This window comes from Macaca mulatta, chromosome 16 (genome assembly GCF_049350105.2).
Source record: "Macaca mulatta isolate MMU2019108-1 chromosome 16, T2T-MMU8v2.0, whole genome shotgun sequence".
Taxonomy (NCBI): Eukaryota; Metazoa; Chordata; class Mammalia; order Primates; family Cercopithecidae; genus Macaca; species Macaca mulatta.
Genome location: NC_133421.1, coordinates 14,503,505 through 14,523,086, shown reverse-complemented (window position 1 = coordinate 14,523,086; position 19,582 = coordinate 14,503,505). Strand labels below are relative to the sequence as shown.

Below are 19,582 nucleotides of genomic sequence, written 5' to 3'. Positions count from 1 at the left end.
AAAGATTTCATTGCCTTTTTGTGGGATTAGATTATTTTTTAATGTTGATTTTGAAATATATTTGGAATTTTTATCTAAATTCTAAAACCTACAAGTGAAAATAATAATGAAAGTAAGTAGTAATTTTAGTGGCAAGATCATTGCCGGTATCATTTCTGTCGATGTATATGAATAATATGATTTTCCTAAAAGTTAAGTACTATTGTTAACAGGCTTATTACTTGTACGTTTTTGAGTTTTAGACAGCAAAATCATTTTTTAAAGTTTTAAAAATATTTTTGATTATGTTTATACTGTTTTTTAAATTGTTTTATATGGTAATCTTTAAGTCATATTCCTGCTTTTTCCTGAATAGCTAACAGTGAGCATGATGAGAAGTGACAAGCTCACTTTTACACACCCGGGCAGTTGCCCTATTATCAGGCAGCCGTTCCTAGGGGCTGCCAGCTGCCAGACCTGGCTTTTCCATCTCCTTCCTTGCTGTCTTCTGCCGCTTCTGAGGGCTGCTGTCACTGGATTAGCCCGTAACCCCTTTCCCCTCTTGTAATTAATTTGCTGCTCTCAGGTGGGGTTTTGGAAAGCAATAAAGCTGAGCTAGGTCAAGTTCCAGGAGTCTCTTGGCATGAGGACCTGAGAAACTCATCTGATGGAAGACCTTGGCTTTAGGCAGCTGGTGCACTGTTGGGGCGTTGTGGGCTGCGTTCTGGCTCTCAGCAGCCTTCCAAATATCTGCATTTCTCAGAGAGGAACATATTTCCATGGGTTGAGTTCAGCTCTAGGGAGATGGGTTTCCCTGCCTTAAGTCTGCAAGTACCTTTTTTTTTTCTTTCTTTCTTTTTTTTTTCATTTTTTGAGACGGAGTCTTGCTCTGTCGCCCAGGCTGGAGTGCAGTGGTGTGATCTTGGCTCACTGCAACCTCTGCCTCCCGGGGTCAAGCAATTCTCCTGCCTCAGCCTCCCGAGTAGCTGGGACTACAGGAGCACACCACCACGCCCAGCTAATTTTTGTATTTTTTTAGTAGAGACGGGGTTTCACCATGTTGGCCAGGATGGTCTGGATCTCTTGACGTCCTGATCTGCCTGCCTTGGCCTCCCAAAGTGCTGGGATTACAGGCATGAGCCACCACGCCCAGCCTTTTTTTTGTTTTGTTTTGTTTTGAGGTGGAGTCTCGCTCTGTCGTCCAGGCTGGAGTGCAGTGGCACGATCTTGGCTCACTGCAACCACCACCTTCCAGGTTCAAGCGATTCTCCCAAGTCAGCCTCCCAAGTAGCTGGGATTACAGGTGCTTGCCACTACGCCCGGCTAATTTTTTTTTTGTATTTTTAGTAGAGACAGAGTTTCGCCATGTTGGCCAGTCTGGTCTCAAACTTCTCACCTTAGGTGATCTGCCAGCCTGGACCTCCCAAAGTGCTGGGATTACAGGCGTGAGCCACCACGCCCGGCCATGAGTAACTTTTTAACTTCAGGGAGTTAAAAGAAGATGCACATAGTTGATGAAGATTTTTTTTTTTTTAATTTATTTTTTTTTAATTTATTTATTTTTTATTATTATTATACTTTAAGTTCTAGGGTACATGTGCATAATGTGCAGGTTTGTTATATATGTATACTTGTGCCATGTTGCTGTGCTGCACCCATCAACTCGTCAGCACCCATCAACTCGTCATTTACATCAGGTATAACTCCCCATGCAATCCCTCCCCCCTCCCCCCTCCCCATGATAGACCCCGGTGTGTGATGTTCCCCTTCCCGAGTCCAAGTGATCTCATTGTTCAGTTCCCACCTATGAGTGAGAACATGCGGTGTTTGGTTTTCTGTTCTTGTGATAGTTTGCTAAGAATGATGGTTTCCAGCTGCATCCATGTCCCTACAAAGGACACAAACTCATCCTTTTTTATGGCTGCATAGTATTCCATGGTGTATATGTGCCACATTTTCTTAATCCAGTCTGTCACTGATGGACATTTGGGTTGATTCCAAGTCTTTGCTATTGTGAATAGTGCTGCAATAAACATACGTGTGCATGTGTCTTTATAGCAGCATGATTTATAATCCTTTGGGTATATACCCAGTAATGGGATGGCTGGGTCATATGGTACATCTAGTTCTAGATCCTTGAGGAATCGCCATACTGTTTTCCATAATGGTTGAACTAGTTTACAATCCCACCAACAGCGTAAAAGTGTTCCTATTTCTCCACATCCCTTCCAGCACCTGTTGTTTCCTGACTTTTTAATGATCGCCATTCTAACTGGTGTGAGATGGTATCTCATTGTGGTTTTGATTTGCATTTCTCTGATGGCCAGTGATGATGAGCATTTTTTCATGTGTCTGTTGGCTGTATGAATGTCTTCTTTTGAGAAATGTCTGTTCATATCCTTTGCCCACTTTTTGATGGGGTTGTTTGTTTTTTTCTTGTAAATTTGTTTGAGTTCTTTGTAGGTTCTGGATATTAGCCCTTTGTCAGATGAGTAGATTGCAAAAATTTTCTCCCATTCTGTAGGTTGCCTTTTCACTCTGATGGTAGTTTCTTTTGCTGTGCAGAAGCTTTTTAGTTTAATGAGATCCCATTTGTCAATTTTGGCTTTTGCTGCCGTTGCTTTTGGTGTTTTAGACATGAAGTCTTTGCCCATGCCTATGTCCTGAATGGTACTACCTAGGTTTTCCTCTAGGGTTTTTATGGTATTAGGTCTAACATTTAAGTCTCTAATCCATCTTGAATTAATTTTCGTATAAGGAGTAAGGAAAGGATCCAGTTTCAGCTTTCTACTTAGGGCTAGCCAATTTTCCCAGCACCATTTATTAAATAGGGAATCCTTTCCCCATTTCTTGTTTCTCTCAGGTTTGTCAAAGATCAGATGTCTGTAGATGTGTGGTATTATTTCTGAGGACACTGTTCTGTTCCATTGGTCTATATCTCTGTTTTGGTACCAGTACCATGCTGTTTTGGTTACTGTAGCCTTGTAGTATAGTTTGAAGTCAGGTAGCGTGATGCCTCCAGCTTTGTTCTTTTGACTTAGGATTGTCTTGGAGATGCAGGCTCTTTTTTGGTTCCATATGAACTTTAAAGCAGTTTTTTCCAATTCTGTGAAGAAACTCATTGGTAGCTTGATGGGGATGGCATTGAATCTATAAATAACCTTGGGCAGTATGGCCATTTTCACGATATTGATTCTTCCTATCCATGAGCATGGTATGTTCTTCCATTTGTTTGTGTCCTCTTTTATTTCACTGAGCAGTGGTTTGTAGTTCTCCTTGAAGAGGTCCTTTACATCCCTTGTAAGTTGGATTTCTAGATATTTTATTCTTTTTGAAGCAATTGTGAATGGAAGTTCATTCATGATTTGGCTCTCTGTTTGTCTGTTACTGGTGTATAAGAATGCTTGTGATTTTTGCTCATTAATTTTGTATCCTGAGACTTTGCTAAAGTTGCTTATCAGCTTAAGGAGATTTTGGGCTGAGACAATGGGGTTTTCTAAATAATACAGTCATGTCATCTGCAAAGAGTGACAATTTGACTTCTTCTTTTCCTAACTGAATACCCTTGATTTCTTTCTCTTGCCTGATTGCCCTAGCCAGAACTTCCAACACTATGTTGAATAGGAGTGGTGAGAAAGGGCATCCCTGTCTTGTGCTAGTTTTCAAAGGGAATTTTTCCAGTTTTTGCCCATTCAGTATGATATTGGCTGTGAGTTTGTCATAAATAGCTCTTATTATTTTGAGGTATGTTCCATCAATACCGAATTTATTGAGCGTTTTTAGCATGAAGGGCTGTTGAATTTTGTCAGAAGCCTTTTCTGCATCTATTGAGATAATCATGTGGTTCTTGTCTTTGGTTCTGTTTATATGCTGGATTATGTTTATTGATTTGCGAATGTTGAACCAGCCTTGCATCCCAGGGATGAAGCCCACTTGATCATGGTGGAAAAGCTTTTTGATGTGCTGCTGAATCCGGTTTGCCAGTATTTTATTGAGGATTTTTGCATCGATGTTCATCAGGAGTATTGGTTTAAATTCTCTTTTTTTGTTGTGTCTCTGCCAGGCTTTGGTATCAGGATGATGTTGGCCTCATAAAATGAGTTAGGGAGGATTCCCTCTTTTTCTGTTGATTGGAATAGTTTCAGAAGGAATGGTACCAGCTCCTCCTTGTACCTCTGGTAGAATTCAGCTGTGAATCCATCTGGTCCTGGACTTTTTTTGGTTGGTAGGCTATTAATTATTGCCTCAATTTCAGAGCCTGCTATTGGTCTATTCAGGGATTCAACTTCTTCCTGGTTTAGTCTTGGAAGAGTGTAAGTGTCCAGGAAATTATCCATTTCTTCTAGATTTTCTAGTTTATTTGCGTAGAGGTGTTTATAGTATTCTCTGATGGTAGTTTGTATTTCTGTGGGGTCGGTGGTGATATCCCCTTTATCATTTTTTATTGCGTCTATTTGATTCTTCTCTCTTTTCTTCTTTATTAGTCTTGCTAGCGGTCTGTCAATTTTGTTGATCTTTTCAAAAAACCAACTCCTGGATTCATTGATTTTTTTGGAGGGTTTTTTGTGTCTCTTATCTCCTTCAGTTCTGCTCTGATCTTAGTTATTTCTTGCCTTCTGCTAGCTTTTGAGTGCGTTTGCTCTTGCTTCTCTAGTTCTTTTAATTGTGATGTTAGAGTGTCAATTTTAGATCTTTCCTGCTTTCTCTTGTGGGCATTTAGTGCTATAAATTTCCCTCTACACACTGCTTTAAATGTGTCCCAGAGATTCTGGTATGTTGTATCTTTGTTCTCATTGGTTTCAAAGAACATCTTTATTTCTGCCTTCATTTCGTTATGTACCCAGTAGTCATTCAGGAGCAGGTTGTTCAGTTTCCATGTAGTTGAGCGGTTTTGATTGAGTTTCTTAGTCCTGAGTTCTAGTTTGATTGCACTGTGGTCTGAGAGACAGTTTGTTATAATTTCTGTTCTTGTACATTTGCTGAGGAGTGCTTTACTTCCAATTATGTGGTCAATTTTGGAATAAGTGTGATGTGGTGCTGAGAAGAATGTATATTCTGTTGATTTGGGGTGGAGAGTTCTATAGATGTCTATTAGGTCTGCTTGCTGCAGAGATGAGTTCAATTCCTGGATATCCTTGTTAACTTTCTGTCTCGTTGATCTGTCTAATGTTGACAGTGGAGTGTTGAAGTCTCCCATTATTATTGTATGGGAGTCTAAGTCTCTTTGTAAGTCTCTAAGGACTTGCCTTATGAATCTGGGTGCTCCTGTATTGGGTGCATATATATTTAGGATAGTTAGCTCTTCCTGTTGAATTGATCCTTTTACCATTATGTAATGGCCTTCTTTGTCTCTTTTGATCTTTGATGGTTTAAAGTCTGTTTTATCAGAGACTAGGATTGCAACCCCTGCTTTTTTTTGTTCTCCATTTGCTTGGTAAATCTTCCTCCATCCCTTTATTTTGAGCCTATGTATGTCTCTGCATGTGAGATGGGTCTCCTGAATACAGCAGACTGATGAGTCTTGACTCTTTATCCAGTTTGCCAGTCTGTGTCTTTTAATTGGAGCATTTAGTCCATTTACATTTAAGGTTAATATTGTTATGTGTGAACTTGATCCTGCCATTATGATATTAACTGATTATTTTGCTCGTTAGTTGATGCAGTTTCTTCCTAGCCTAAATGGTCTTTACATTTTGGCATGGTTTTGCAATGGCTGGTACCAGTTGTTCCTTTCCATGTTTAGTGCTTCCTTCAGGGTCTCTTGTAAGGCAGGCCTAGTGGTGAGAAAATCTCTAAGCATTTGCTTATCTGTAAAGGATTTTATTTCTCCTTCACTTATGAAACTTAGTTGGCTGGATATGAAATTCTGGGTTTAAAATTCTTTTCTTTCAGAATGTTGAATATTGGCCCCCACTCTCTTCTGGCTTGGAGAGTTTCTGCCGAGAGATCTGCTGTTAGTCTGATGGGCTTCCCTTTGTGGGTAACCTGCCCTTTCTCTCTGGCTGCCCTTAAGATTTTTTCCTTCATTTCAACTTTGGTGAATCTGGCAATTACGTGTCTTGGAGTTGCTCTTCTCGAGGAGTATCTTTGTGGCGTTCTCTGTATTTCCTGGATTTGAATGTTGGCCTGCCCTACTAGGTTGGCAAAGTTCTCCTGGATGATATCCTGAAGAGTATTTTCCAACTTGGTTCCATTTTCCCCCTCACTTTCAGGCACCCCAATCAGACGTAGATTTGGTCTTTTTATATAATCCCATACTTCTTGCAGGCTTTGTTCATTTCTTTTTCTTCTTTTTTCTTTTGGTTTCTCTTCTCGCTTCATTTCGTTCATTTGATCCTCAATCGCTGATACTCTTTCTTCCAGTTGATCGAGTCGGTTACTGAAGCTTGTGCATTTGTCACGTATTTCTCGTGTCATGGTTTTCATCTCTTTCATTTCGTTTATGACCTTCTCTGCATTAATTACTCTAGCCATCAATTCTTCCATTTTTTTTTCAAGATTTTTAGTTTCTTTGCGCTGGGTATGTAATTCCTCCTTTAGCTCTGAGAAGTTTGATGGACTGAAGCCTTCTTCTCTCATCTCGTCAAAGTCATTCTCCGTCAAGCTTTGATCCGTTGCTGGCGATGAGCTGCGCTCCTTTGCCGGGGGAGATGCGCTCTTATTTTTTGAATTTCCAGCTTTTCTGCCCTGCTTTTTCCCCATCTTTATGGTTTTATCTGCCTCTGGTCTTTGATGATGATGGTGACGTACTGATGGGGTTTTGGTGTAGGTGTCCCTCCTGTTTGATAGTTTTCCTTCTAACAGTCAGGACCCTCAGCTGTAGGTCTGTTGGAGATTGCTTGAGGTCCACTCCAGACCCTGTTTGCCTGGGTGTCAGCAGCAGAGGCTGCAGAAGATAGAATATTGCTGAACAGCGAGTGTACCTGTCTGATTCTTGCTTTGGAGGCTTCCTCTCAGGGGTGTACTCCACCCTGTGAGGTGTGGGGTGTCAGACTGCCCCTAGTGGGGGATGTCTCCCAGTTAGGCTACTCAGGGGTCAGGGACCCACTTGAGCAGGCAGTCTGTCCCTTCTCAGATCTCAACCTCCCTGTTGGGAGATCCACTGCTCTCTTCAAAGCTGTCAGACAGAGTAGTTTGCGTCTCAGTTGATGAAGATTTAAAGGAGAAAATGAAAATCAAATGTCATTCGGTACTCAAAGGCCTACATGTCATTTCTGACTTTTTTCTGTTACTGTGTGTGAAATTTTTTTTTTCCTATAAAATGATTATGAAGTTTTCTGATAGAATTATTGTTTGCCTTTCTAAAATAATAATATATTACGGGTTTTTTTTTTTCTTTTTTTGAGACAGAGTCTCTGTCGCCCAGGCTGGAGTGCAGTGGCGCGATCTCGGCTCACTACAAGCTCCGCCTGCTGGGTTCCTGCCTCAGCCTCCCAAGTAGCTGGGACTATAGGCGCATGCCACCACGCCTGGCTAATTTTTTGTATTTTTAGTAGAGACGGGGTTTCACCGCCTTAGCCAGGACAGTCTTAATCTCCTGACCTCATGATCTACCCGCCTCGGCTTCCCAAAGTGCTGAGATTACAGGCATGAGCTGCTGTGCCTGGCCTATTAGGGATTTTTTATTGTAATTTTTCCCCAAGATAAAAGCAGTGACGTTATATTGCCAAATAATTGAAAAATACAAGAGAAATAAAATCATCCATCCTTTTGTTAGCCTATCACTGTCATTGAAATATTATGTTACATGGCAGTTTGCTTGTTGGTTGCTGTGTTAGGCAGTGCCCTGGTGACATTCCTTTAGCTATGGAGGAATGTAGAATGACAGAACAGTGTTTCTCCTCAATGATACTTGAAGGATATTAACTTTCATATTGAATTACATTTTATTAAATTTATAATGAGTTAATGCTGGGAAATAAAACACTGATTTAAGTCATTTTGGCTTTTAGTACTAAAGCATTTGACAATAAATGACTTTTTCAGAATATAGTATACCTTCTGAAAGCAATAAAGGTGTTTTAATGAATTGTAAGCAAATAATATTATTTTATTTTTTATTTTTTTTGAGATGGACTTTCGCTTTTGTTGCCCAGGCTGGAGTGCAATAGCGCGATCTTGGCTCACTGCAACCTCCGCCTCCGGGGTTCAAGTGATTCTCCTGCCTCAGCCTCCTGAGTTGCTGGGGTTACCATCACGCCTGGCCAATTTTGTATTTTTAGTAGAGACAGGGTTTCTCCATGTTGGTCAGGCTGGTCTCAAACTCCTCAGGTGATCCTCCCGCGTCAGCCTCTGAAAGTACTGGAATTACAGGCGTGAGCCACCGCGCCTGGCCAGCGTTATTTTTTTTTTAATCTGGAAAAATACACTTCTAAGAAAATTGATTAAAACCAAACTTCTTCATTAGCCGCTAAAATCACATTTATGTTCTCTTTGCTGCAGCTTCACTTAAAGAGAGGAAGCTTCCTGGTGCTCAAAGCAAAGGAGCTGGGCCTTCCAGTGTGAGTGTGGGGGCGAGGCTTCTTGGGACCCACTGGGTACACCTTTCCACTTAAGGAAATCTCATTTCACGGAGGCCGTGCCTCTTCATTTCAGTGGGACAGCTGCCATTGCTCCCATCATTGCTGCTGTCAAGGAGGGGAAAAGCATCACTCATGAGGGAAGAGAGGTGAGATGCCTGGTTTTCTTGATGATTCAGCAGTTACAGGTAGGGTCCGGAATGCTGGGCAGATCTGTCTGCTTCAGGCCCTACAGACACCACTTTTGAAGGACATAGAACAGTTTGGACATCACTCAGCTAAGTGACAAAATGGCCTCTTTTATCTGTGTTTGTCCTGCATGTCAACACGGCTGCATTCGAGCATTTTTGTAGATTGTCCTTTTAGGAGCTGGTCATCCTCCTCCTTAAAGGGTGCATGCTTTCCCTGGTACTTGAGCTCAGGACAGTGTCTAACAACAGACCCCATATGGATGGGCCTGGGGTTTATGGTCCAGAGGAATGTCACCGTATTCTTTGTCAAGATATTTCCTCTGACTTCTAAGGAGATTAGGACCAGTGGCCACAGATTGAAGAAAACCTTAATGCCAAGCCTCCTTTCCTGGCCAGTGTAGGCCTGAAGTGCCTCAGCCTGACAGTTACCTATTTAGGTATCCACAAAGAGACCAGAAGGGTGTTGATGGTGATGTGTAAAGTTGGTTTTGTGCTTTGTTTACCTCTCAGCCCGCTGGATAGGATATGTCATGTTAGCAGTTGCGTTGAAGGCAGTTCAGTTTGGTGGCTGAGCTGTGACCGCAGTGGACGGGCTTTTTTGATTTTGCAGATTTTGGCTGAAGAGCTGTGTACTCCTCCAGATCCTGGTGCTGCTTTTGTGGTGGTAGAATGTCCAGATGAAGGCTTCATTCAACCCATCTGTGAGAATGCCACCTTTCAGAGGTAATGAGGGGTCTCTAGGGTGGGAGAAGTGAGAGCTGAAGCACAGCCCAGCATCGACATGGGCATCTTGTGGCAAGAGCCGTGTTTCTGGGAAGGCCCACTGTCTGGGTTTACAGTTCACAGGCCAGGACTCCTGCCTTAAGTCACTGTTGGTAGTTGGTGGGCTCTGGTGTACACAGCCTCAAAGTGAAATTAGAAAAGGTTGAAAACTAGAAACCACTGAGGACTAGAAATTCAGCTAGAACTCTTACAGCTCTTATACTAGAAGAAATTCTAGAACTTTTTTGAGTTCTAACTAATGCCCAGATTATTTTGAACTGAATTAATTTTCTTCCATTACCTGCATTGAAACAAATGAGGTGAGTCAGAGTGTGTGAGACTGTCGTGGTCAAGAGTCTGTGTTATGGGATGGAATCACAGCTGGGGAATGTCTTTTGGGCCACCAGCCACTCTGTTTTTTGTCCTCCATCAAAGTTATCCAGTTTTGCAGTTCAGCTTTCACCCCAGGTGGAATCATCTTTGACTCACGTATCTGAGTTTGAGTCTTTTCCCTCACTTTTAATGGTTTACTTGTTTTTTTCCTGTTCCTAGTTTGTATCTACCTGGATTTTTTCACTTGTTTTTTTCTACTTACCACAACAAATCCTTTTGGGCTGCTGTACCCCTTCCGAGTCAGAGTGTTAGGAGTTGGTCTGCTTTATTCTCTGGGTGAATGTGGGTGCCCTGGTAGCCCGGGCTTTGTATTTTAATCAAGTGTTGGGCAGCAGAGCCCAAAACTCATTTCAGTGAATGAGGTGTTGTTTGAGAGCCATGTGCAGATGCATGGTGATGGTGGGGTAGATAAAAGTAGCTACCGTGTGCATTTCTTTTTAAAGGGAACTGGAGGGAAACGCATCGGCATGTTAGTAAGTGCTCTGTTGTCCAGGTGGTGGAATTTCAGACGATTTTCATTTTCCGTGCCTGTGTCTCAGGTCCTCTGGAAGACAGACACCAAGGTGGCACTGGAGGTGTAGGAGGTTTATTCGAGGAAATGCTCGTGAGAGGGAAAGGAGAGCGGGAGCAGGAGGAGGCAGGGAGAGCCTGGGTCTGGCTTTGCAGGTCAGACCCCTATAAGGAACTGCAGTGCTGAGAAAGGATCACTCAGGCTGACTGGAAGGCCCAGAGCAGAGCTTGCCAGATAGAGGAACCCCGTGTCCATTGGAAATGGCCCAGCAGCAGGGTCTGCTGTGAGAGCATGGCCTGGGTGTGGAGCCTGTCACCTCACTGCAGTGCCCACAGAGGGCCACACGATGCCCCTCCCTGACTGCATGGTCCCTGTCTTTGTGTGTCCTGAGTCTGCATCACTTTGTAAAGCCCCACTTTTCTGCCCAGGTACCAAGGAAAGGCAGATGCCCCCGTGGCCTTGGTGGTTCACATGGCCCCAGAATCTGTGCTTGCGGACAGCAGGTACCAGCAGTGGATGGAGAGGTATGGAGCCCAGCCCAGCGGCACTTGGGGTAACTCTTCTGGGCAGTGGTGGATTCCCCTCTCCTCCCCTCTTGCTCTTTCAAATGCTACGTACCCTTCTGCGCCTGCCTAAACTTTCTGTGGGATTCCTGCCTTGCCAGAATTCTAGGCGTCCCAGATCTGTGTAACACTTAGGAAGACAATGCACCGCTAGGTGGCGCAGTGTCCACACGATTCCATTTATTTTACATCCTCCACACTCTTCAGGGTGTCTGAACGAATACTGCCGTTTGGTTGAGGATTCCAGAAGTGAATCCCAAAGAAGAGATTGCAGATATGAAATGACAGCTTCCATTTACTGAATGCCCACTTTGTGGGAGGCAGTGTGTGAAACACCCTTCATTTCACTTCATTTCCTCTAGGGTCGTCCCCAGCAGCCCTGGGAGGTAGATGTTTAGTCACTGGAAGGAGAGGGAGCTTCACTTTTTCCTCAGGACATCGCTGGCCAGGGCCAGGTGGAGGTGTATGAGTTGAGCTCGGGTGCGGGGTGACCTTGGGCTGCTTTTTGGCCCCTGCCTGTGTCTCCCCACATGGCCCCTTTACCTGCCCCTCGCTGCATGGCCTGCTCTCCTGCTGTCTCTTTCATTCCTCAGGGTTGGAGTCCCCTATTTGTATGCCCTGGACATCATCTTTTTCTTGTTTTTCCTCTCTTTCTTCCCAGCACACCTGAAAGGCAGCTGAGCTAGGGAACGCCGGGCTTTGAGACAGCAGGAGTGGGACCATGTTTGGCCATGTAGTAACACTGTTTGGGGCAAGTCACTGAACTGTTTGAACACCTCATCCACATTACCACTCCCGAGCTCAGCACCACTCCTCGGGGAAGTGCTTCCTAACAAACGCTGCAAATGCCAGCTCTGTTTCATTGCAGGTTTGGGCCTGACACCCAGCACTTGGTCCTGAATGAGAACTGTGCCTCAGTTCACAACCTTCGCAGCTACAAGATTCAAACCCAGCTCAACCTCATCCACCCAGACATCTTCCCCCTGCTCACCAGTTTCCCCCGTAAGGTAGTGTCTCAGACCGGCCCCTGGTCGGCCCAGCTCTCACCCCCTCTCTTTCTCTCCATGAATGCATTTTGTCTCTTTCAGAAGGAGGGCCCCACCCTCAGCGTGCCCGTGGTTCAGGGTGAATGCCTCCTCAAGTACCAGCTCCGTCCCAGGAGGGAGTGGCAGAGGTGTGTGCCATCTTGAACTAATGGAATCGTCTCAGTCGGGTTGGGAAACATTTCTGTAAATAGCCACATAGTAAATGTTTCAGGAGGCTCTCCAGACCATATGGTCTCTGTTGCAACTATTCAACTCCGCTTTGAGCACAAAAGAGCCACGGACAATAAGCTAATGAATGGGCTTGGCTGTGTGCCAGTGCGAATTTATTTAGAAAAGCAGCCTACTCCAGGCTGGGTTGAGGTGGGCGGATTGCGGCCAGTAGTTCTCCTTTTCTAAAACTGCCTTGCATGGAAATAGCAGTGATAGAGCTCGTGTGTTTCACAGTATAGAAAATAAGAAATGTATGATGAACAAAGTCACCCATAATCCTGCGGCCCAGAGATAATGGTTGATAACATTTTGTGTTTCTTGATTTGTGTATGTGGGTTTATGGCCTGACAGTCTTTTCCTGTGTCACTAAATAGTCTTAAGTAACAAGATTTTTATTGGTATTCCAAATAGGGATGTTTGCTCATTTGGGATGTTTCCAATTTTTTGCTGTTTTAATGAAACAATAAATGTCTTATATATAAATCTTTGATGGGAAGTCTGTTCCCTTCAAGTCATTCCTAAATGTGGGATTACCGGCCCAGAGTGTGACACTTGTTAAGGTACTTAATAAATGTAAAATGCCATCTTGAAAGCCTCTTCCAGTACACTCCAACCAGGAAAGTGAACAGCCTTACTGCCCCACATCTTAATTGTAACTTTTTTTTCTTTTTGAGACCGAGTTTCACTCTTGTTGCCCAGGCTGAAGTACAATGGTGTGATCTCAGCTCACTGCAACCTCCGCCTCCCGGGTTCAAGCAATTCTCTTGCCCCAGCCTCCCGAGTAGCTGGCATTACAGGCGCCTGCCACCACGCCTGGTTAATTTTTTGTAATTTCAGCAGAGATAGGGTTTCACCATGTTGGCCAGGCTGGTCGCGAACTCCTGACCTCAGGTGATGCACCTGCCTCAGCCTCCCAAAGTGCTGGGATTACAGACATGAGCCACCATGCCCTGCCTGTTTTAATTTTTAAAGATCTGAACCTTGATTTTAAGTTGCCTGCCCACTCCACAGTGTTTGCATTAGAATAGAGCATGTGCTGGATTATGACTGGATGCTGTGTGCTGTTGAGGTTGGATACTTGGGGCCCTTTAAGAGACTGTAGTAGCAAGACTCGGGCCCACAGCGACATCACGGGGTTAAAGAACCTGGTGTCCATTTGTCAGCATCTGCACAGGCTCTTAACACACAGCAGCAATTCCCAGCCCTAGCCGACATTCACATTTACCTCATGCTTGTGAAAAATAATGCATAGGGCCTGCCCCAGACCTAGTGAATTGGATCTTGAAAGTTAGGCTTGGGACTTAGACAAGCTCCCAGATGATTTTAATGCTGTGCCAGGTTGAAGAGCCGCCTGTCCAAGAAGTTGTCACTCCGTGTGATCTGGGGCTTGCTAGGAAAGTGAGATCTCAGTGTAGAGCTGCTGAATTGGCTTTTGCATTTTGCCAAGGTTCCTGGATGTGAACGTGAGTTTCAGAGTCCCTCCTCTAGGGGCTCTGCTTCTCAGCTGGGACCATTTACCCCTTAGAGGATGTTTGCCAATGTCTGGAAACATTTTTGGTTGTCACAGCCTAGGAAGTAGAGGTTGGGGTCCTGCACCAGGACAGCAGCACTGGCCACAGGGAAAGAAAAAAACGTCTTGCCCTGAGCATCAGTAGTGACTGGCCCTGAGGCAGAGCGAGGCAGCATCCAAAAGGCGGTGGAGCAGAACTGCCCCAGATCCTAGTCACTTACCCTTCAGTGTTGATCGGAAGGAACTTCCTGCAGCTTGTCCCCCTGAATTTATTCTGGACATCCACATTAGGGTCTGCTGAGGCCATATACGCCGTCCGTCACCTGAGATGCTTCTCTCTCCCCCTGCAGGGATGCCATTATTACTTGCAATCCTGAGGAATTCATAGACGAGGCGCTGCAGCTTCCCAACTTCCAGGAGAGCGTGCAGGAGTACAGGAGGAGTGCACAGGACGGCCCAGCCCCAGCAGGTGAGTGGGAGCCCGCAGAGCAGCCTTTCTTTCCTGGGCTCTGCCCCCTCCTGCTGTTTTCACAGCATTGAGTAGAGTGCTGGCGGGGCACATTCTAACCTGGCTTTTCAGTTTAATCCAGGGCTTCTCTACTTTGGCTCTGTGTTAGAATTATGGCCATTGGAGGAGGGGGCTTTGTGGAGTTTAAGAATCCCAATTCCTGGCTGGGCGTGGTGGCTCACGCCTGTAATCCCAGCACTTTGGGAGGCCGAGGCGGGAAGATCATGAGGTCAGGAGATCGAGACCATCCTGGCTAACATGGTGAAAGCCTGTCTCTACTGAAAATACAAAAAATTAGCCGGGTGTTGTGGCGGGCGCCTGTAGTCCCAGCTACTTGGGAGGCTGAGGCAGGAGAATGGTGTGAACCCAGGAGGCGGAGCTTGCAGTGAACCAAGATTGCGCCACTGCACTCCAGCCTGGGCGATAGAGCGAGACTCCGTCTCAAAAAAAAAAAAAAGAATCCCAATTCCACCCAATCAGAGCATTTGGCGATGGCACCCCAGCATTCTTGACAAGACACGCATTGAGTGAAACAGTTTAGTGAGCGCCTGTGGAAAGAGCTTTGAACAGGGACTTGGCTGGCAGGGATCTCGTCCTGGCTTTGTGGATGCACATCCCTGGAGGATCTTGGCCACGTCACTCAACTGAGGCTGAGGGCCGGGCACAGGCTTTGGAACCATCGGGTCTCCCTGGATTTTGAATCCTGACCCTGCCTCTTACCATCTTCACTGGAAACCTGGGCCTCTGAGTCTGTTTCTCCCTTGTGAAGCAGAGCATTTCCTACCTGATAGAACTGGAAGGATGAGACCGAAGTGCATGGTCTTGCAGTAAGAGCTGGATGCAAGGCACACACTGCTCTCTTGAAATAAATGACAGTTCCCAGCATAAAGAAATGTCATTTTTTAAATGTAAAAGAATGACAGCAATTCTTTTGAAGAAGGGACTGGAGAATTTATTTGTTCTTCTTCTCAGCCCTTTGGTGACAAATAGCCAGTGGGTCCCACACTGGTGTGAAGTCCTTCGTGTGGGGGCGGTTGCCAGGGGCCTGCCAGTCCCCTTCCTGGGAAGCTGGACGGAACTGTGTTGCTTACCCATCTGTCTTAGTATGTTTTTTATTATTATAAAAGAATATGTGAGACTGGGTAATTTATCAAGAAAAGAGGTTTATTTAGTTCGTGATTCTGCAAGGTCACGGCCCTAGCTCCCAGTGACGGTTTTCACGCTGTGCCATAACATGGCAGAAGAGGGCAAGTAGGAAGTGGACGCTTGTGAAGATGGGAACACCTGGGCCGCACCCTGGCTTTATAACAACCGCCTCCCCCGGGAACAAATCCATTCCCTTGAGAAGTACTCCAGTCTCCTGAGAGCCAGTACCTAACTACTGCAGCTCCAAGCCACTCAGGAGGGTCCGTCCCCGTAGCCCAAACACCTCCCACTAGGCCCCGCCTCCCAACACCGCCACACTGGGGAGCACGTTTCCACATGAGGTTTGGGGACAAACCAATGATACTCAAAGCGTTGCACCTTCTCAGGGCTGCATGCTGGCTCCCTTTTGACCCCAAGGAACGGATTGTTTCACATGGATTTTTTCACAGAGAAAAGAAGTCAGTACCCAGAAATCGTCTTCCTTGGAACAGGGTCTGCCGTCCCGATGAAGATTCGAAATGTCAGTGCCACACTTGTCAACATAAGGTATGCTGCTCTCCCAGGAAGCATCCTTCCATCAAAGGCGCGTTTCCTTTTTAAACAAAAGTCCTGCTGCACTCACCAGTCGATTTGAAAATGCAGCGGTATCAAGCCCTGTCACTTGTCATGTCGCCTGGAGTGTCTAGGAGAGGAGCGTGGCCTTACTGCATTTTATAGCCTCAGTAGCAATGTTTTTACCCTGGGAATCACCACAGTTCATCCCATGATGTCTTTTAATAAAAATAGCTGATATTACTGTGTGCATTACACCTAAGAAATCATCTCGTTTAATTTTTACATTAATCCTATGAAGTGGTGAGTAACTACCCATTTTGTTGAGGGGTGAACCGATGCTCAGAGAGGTGACTTGCTGTAGTTCCTACAGCTGGTAAGTGGGGCATCTGAAGTTTGAGCGGGGACTTGGGGTCTGGATTGCTACCTGGTATTGTCCCCCAGCTATCTGTTGCTAGTATGTTAAAAAGCTTTAGGGTTCTGCACATTTGTGTTCAGCCCCTTTATTGGATTCCCCTTGACATGTTTTTTAGTTGATTCTCTTGGGTTTGCCTGGGGTCATTTATCAGCAGAGAGATTAGTCAAACGCGTTGTGAAATGTACATGTTACCTCTGCAGATAGTATGTGAAGAAAATAAGATTGTGCATTAGTAGGTTTGTTTTTAAATTTTGCTTTGTCATCTTAGATGCTAGTGATGGATGAGAAACAAGCAAATAGTGCATTAAATACATACAGCAGTGACGAGATGTGCCCTGACATCAGAAATACACTATCTGGGGGTGTGTTTCTCTGTGGACGAGGACATGCAATAAAGCAGCTTGGAGTGAGCCAGCCTCTCCTGGGGGCTGAGATCCTGGGGGAAGAAGGGCTTTTTAAGTTGCTGACCTGACCCCCCTGCAAGTGGCTTTTGAACCGGCTGAAGCTAATGGGAAGGTGCTATTGCCACCTTGTGTCCCAACTCCCTTTTCCCCGGAAGGTCATGTCTCAGCACTGAGGCTTCTCTCTGCAAAATGGGTGCAGCCCTCTCCGTCTTCCTGGCTCCTCCCAGAGAAGGAAGAAGGCCAGAGCGGGTCAGCAATCTCTCTGCCTTGGAGCAGAGCTTCTGAAATGCACTGCACATCAGAATAGCCCAAGAAGCTTGTCAGAATCCAAGCTCCCAGAGCCCTGCCTAAAACCAAGTCAGAAGCCCCGAGTGACACCTGGGAGTCTGCGTTAACTAGCTCCCTGAATGAAGCACCTGCAGCCCGCCCGGCCCCAGGTGTCTTTGAGGACATGAACTGAGGAAACCCCGACCGCATGCAAAGGGGGAAAAGTCCGACAGCAGCTGGGCCTAGAAACAGTCTCATATGGCCCAGTGTCTGCCCTGGTATTCTCAAGAGAGGCTGTGGCCACAGTCAGTCTGTGTAGTCAGATTTATTGTTAGGACTAAATGCTTTAAGCCTCCTATAAACTTTTTTTTTTTTTTTTTTTTTTTTTTTGATGCCCAGCCTTTGTGTAAGTATACTTGAAAGGGTTTCAGGGTTCCATGTATAATCCTTTGCTGTAAACAGGATGACACATGTAAAATTACCTTTACGGTTCAATTAATTGGCTTTTATATTAGCTCCTCAAAGAAAAGCATGAGAGCCAGACATTTCTACAGCTGCTTCCTGGTCTTGTCCAAAGCAGACATCAGCCTCTGAACTGTCGGCAGCCCTCCCAGTGGCGGTGACTCTTGCTCTTCTCTTCTGTAGCCCCGACACGTCTCTGCTACTGGACTGTGGTGAGGGCACGTTTGGGCAGCTGTACCGTCATTATGGAGACCAGGTGGACCGGGTCCTGGGCAGCCTGGCTGCCGTGTTTGTGTCCCACCTGCACGCAGATCACCACACGGTGAGTGTTGGGCTGGACCACAAAGCTGGAGCCTGGAGGAGGCACTGCCACACTGAGTTGGCCCTTTGGCCGCATCTTTTCCTCTGCTTCCCTAACTTGCCCAAGCTTTTCTTACTCATCTCTAGCTAGAAAATGGTCTTTTACAAAACTCCACATGGTCCTTCTGTGCCACAGGAATGTCTTCTCTCTCTATTTAGTTCCTTTCCTGCAGCAGGACAGCTTTGGGTTTACCCAGCCTTGAATTTTGAATCTCACACGGCCTGCTCGGAGGAAGCTTTGGCCAGATGCCGGAAGTGTGGCTATGAGACCCTCACCTTGGTCTCCTGGGGGTGCTGGGCCCTGGGCCATTGCCCTCTTCCCAATACGGGTCCCATTGCTTTCTGCCTATGACATTTCAGGGTCATGGTGCAGGGGGCTTAGCATGTGCCACCCCCACTGCGGCCATGTGGGAGGCTGGTGGGTGACATAGGGCTGGCAACTCCTGCAAGAGGGAGGGCTGCAGACCCTAACCCGAAGGAGATCATCCTCGGGCCTGGCTAATGCATGTTTCCTGTTTCCTTGCCAGGGCTTGCTAAATATCTTGCTGCAGAGAGAACGAGCCTTGGTAAGTGCGGCACTTCATCGACGTTTTGAGTTCCAGTGGTTTACACGTCATCCGCCACGCCTGTTGGCCTCCAGCGTTTATTGAGATGTTCCATCGTTGAGTCAGCACTTGGATTTTTTGTTTCAGGCGTCTTTGGGAAAGCCATTTCACCCTTTGCTGGTTGTTGCCCCCACCCAGCTCAAAGCCTGGCTCCAGCAGTACCACAACCAGTGCCAGGAGGTCCTGCACCACGTCAGGTGAGCATCCAGGGCAGCCTGGCCCCTGGGTTGTTGCTTGCTTCCACCTCCTTCAGAAGCTCAAGGTTGACACTGGGGCAGTTACCACTATCCCCCAGGAGCCTTGCCCTTGACATTGTCCCAGAAGGCAGAAGCAGGAGAGAAGTGCTCTGGCTGAAGGACAGAAACCATTAGATAGTTCCCACATCATGCTTATTTTCTTAGAAGCATTTCTTCCCAGTCCTCATTTGAGTTCTGAGCTGCTTTCTAAACATTGACAAGCTTTTCTTCATGAGAGTTCTGGAGCCAAGCACCCAAATAGTGGCTAGCACAGAGACTGTCCAGACCAGGTGTGTGGCCAGCGGGAGGTGGCACCATCCTCACCCCAAGGGGAAGGAGTCCCCTCTGCTGGAGTCGCCCGTGGCCTGTGCTGCCTGAGCTGGAGGCGGTATTCACCTGCTGGGTCTCTCCCAGTGGCCCAGAGGCTTGGGTTTGGCTCTTTGTATTTGACAGCTGTTTCTTCATCTTAGGGACTATGATTTCAATCATGTTTCTACCTAAGAATGATTTTGGGGTTCTGCAGCCAAAGACTTAAACTTTGGTTCCAGATGTCCAAGAAATGTTTTAAATGTTTTGTCTTTTTACAGTATGATTCCTGCCAAATACCTTCAGGTAGGGGCTGAGATCTCCAGTCCTGCAGTGGAAAGATTGATCAGTTCGCTGTTGAGAACATGTGATTTGGAAGAGGTAAGGGGCACCACCGCAGGCATCGTGGGGGCGAGATGGGGAGCAGAGCTGCAGAGCCCTCCAGCCCCGCCCTTTTAGTTTCAGACCTGTCTGGTGCGGCACTGCAGGCATGCGTTTGGCTGTGCGCTGGTGCACACCTCTGGCTGGAAAGTGGTCTATTCCGGGGACACCATGCCCTGTGAGGCTCTGGTCCAGATGGGTGAGTAGAGGAAGAAGCCAGCCACCGTGAGGTTGCTCTGGGGTTTGTGTCGCT

General features: G+C 46.1%; 1 protein-coding gene across 4 annotated transcripts in view; it reads left to right on the top strand.

Moving 5' to 3' along the window:
• The window catches only part of ELAC2 (elaC ribonuclease Z 2), a 31,281-nt gene that overhangs the window by 8,675 nt on the left and 3,024 nt on the right, over positions 1 to 19,582 (top strand). For 2 of the 4 annotated variants that reach the window (XM_077970388.1, XM_015118627.3), the window contains exons 9-21: positions 8,422 to 8,480; positions 8,575 to 8,647; positions 9,300 to 9,412; positions 10,784 to 10,879; positions 11,787 to 11,925; positions 12,010 to 12,092; positions 14,035 to 14,153; positions 15,788 to 15,884; positions 17,625 to 17,763; positions 18,329 to 18,367; positions 18,494 to 18,603; positions 19,230 to 19,329; positions 19,408 to 19,528. In XM_077970388.1, the coding sequence (XP_077826514.1) occupies positions 8,422 to 8,480; positions 8,575 to 8,647; positions 9,300 to 9,412; positions 10,784 to 10,879; positions 11,787 to 11,925; positions 12,010 to 12,092; positions 14,035 to 14,153; positions 15,788 to 15,884; positions 17,625 to 17,763; positions 18,329 to 18,367; positions 18,494 to 18,603; positions 19,230 to 19,329; positions 19,408 to 19,528 (1,288 nt within the window). Of the gene's footprint in view, positions 1 to 8,421; positions 8,481 to 8,574; positions 8,648 to 9,299; positions 9,413 to 10,783; positions 10,880 to 11,786; positions 11,926 to 12,006; positions 12,093 to 14,034; positions 14,154 to 15,787; positions 15,885 to 17,624; positions 17,764 to 18,328; positions 18,368 to 18,493; positions 18,604 to 19,229; positions 19,330 to 19,407; positions 19,529 to 19,582 lie in introns of all 4 variants that reach the window. The other 2 variants (XM_077970387.1, XM_015118626.3) reach the window with 1 other exon arrangement.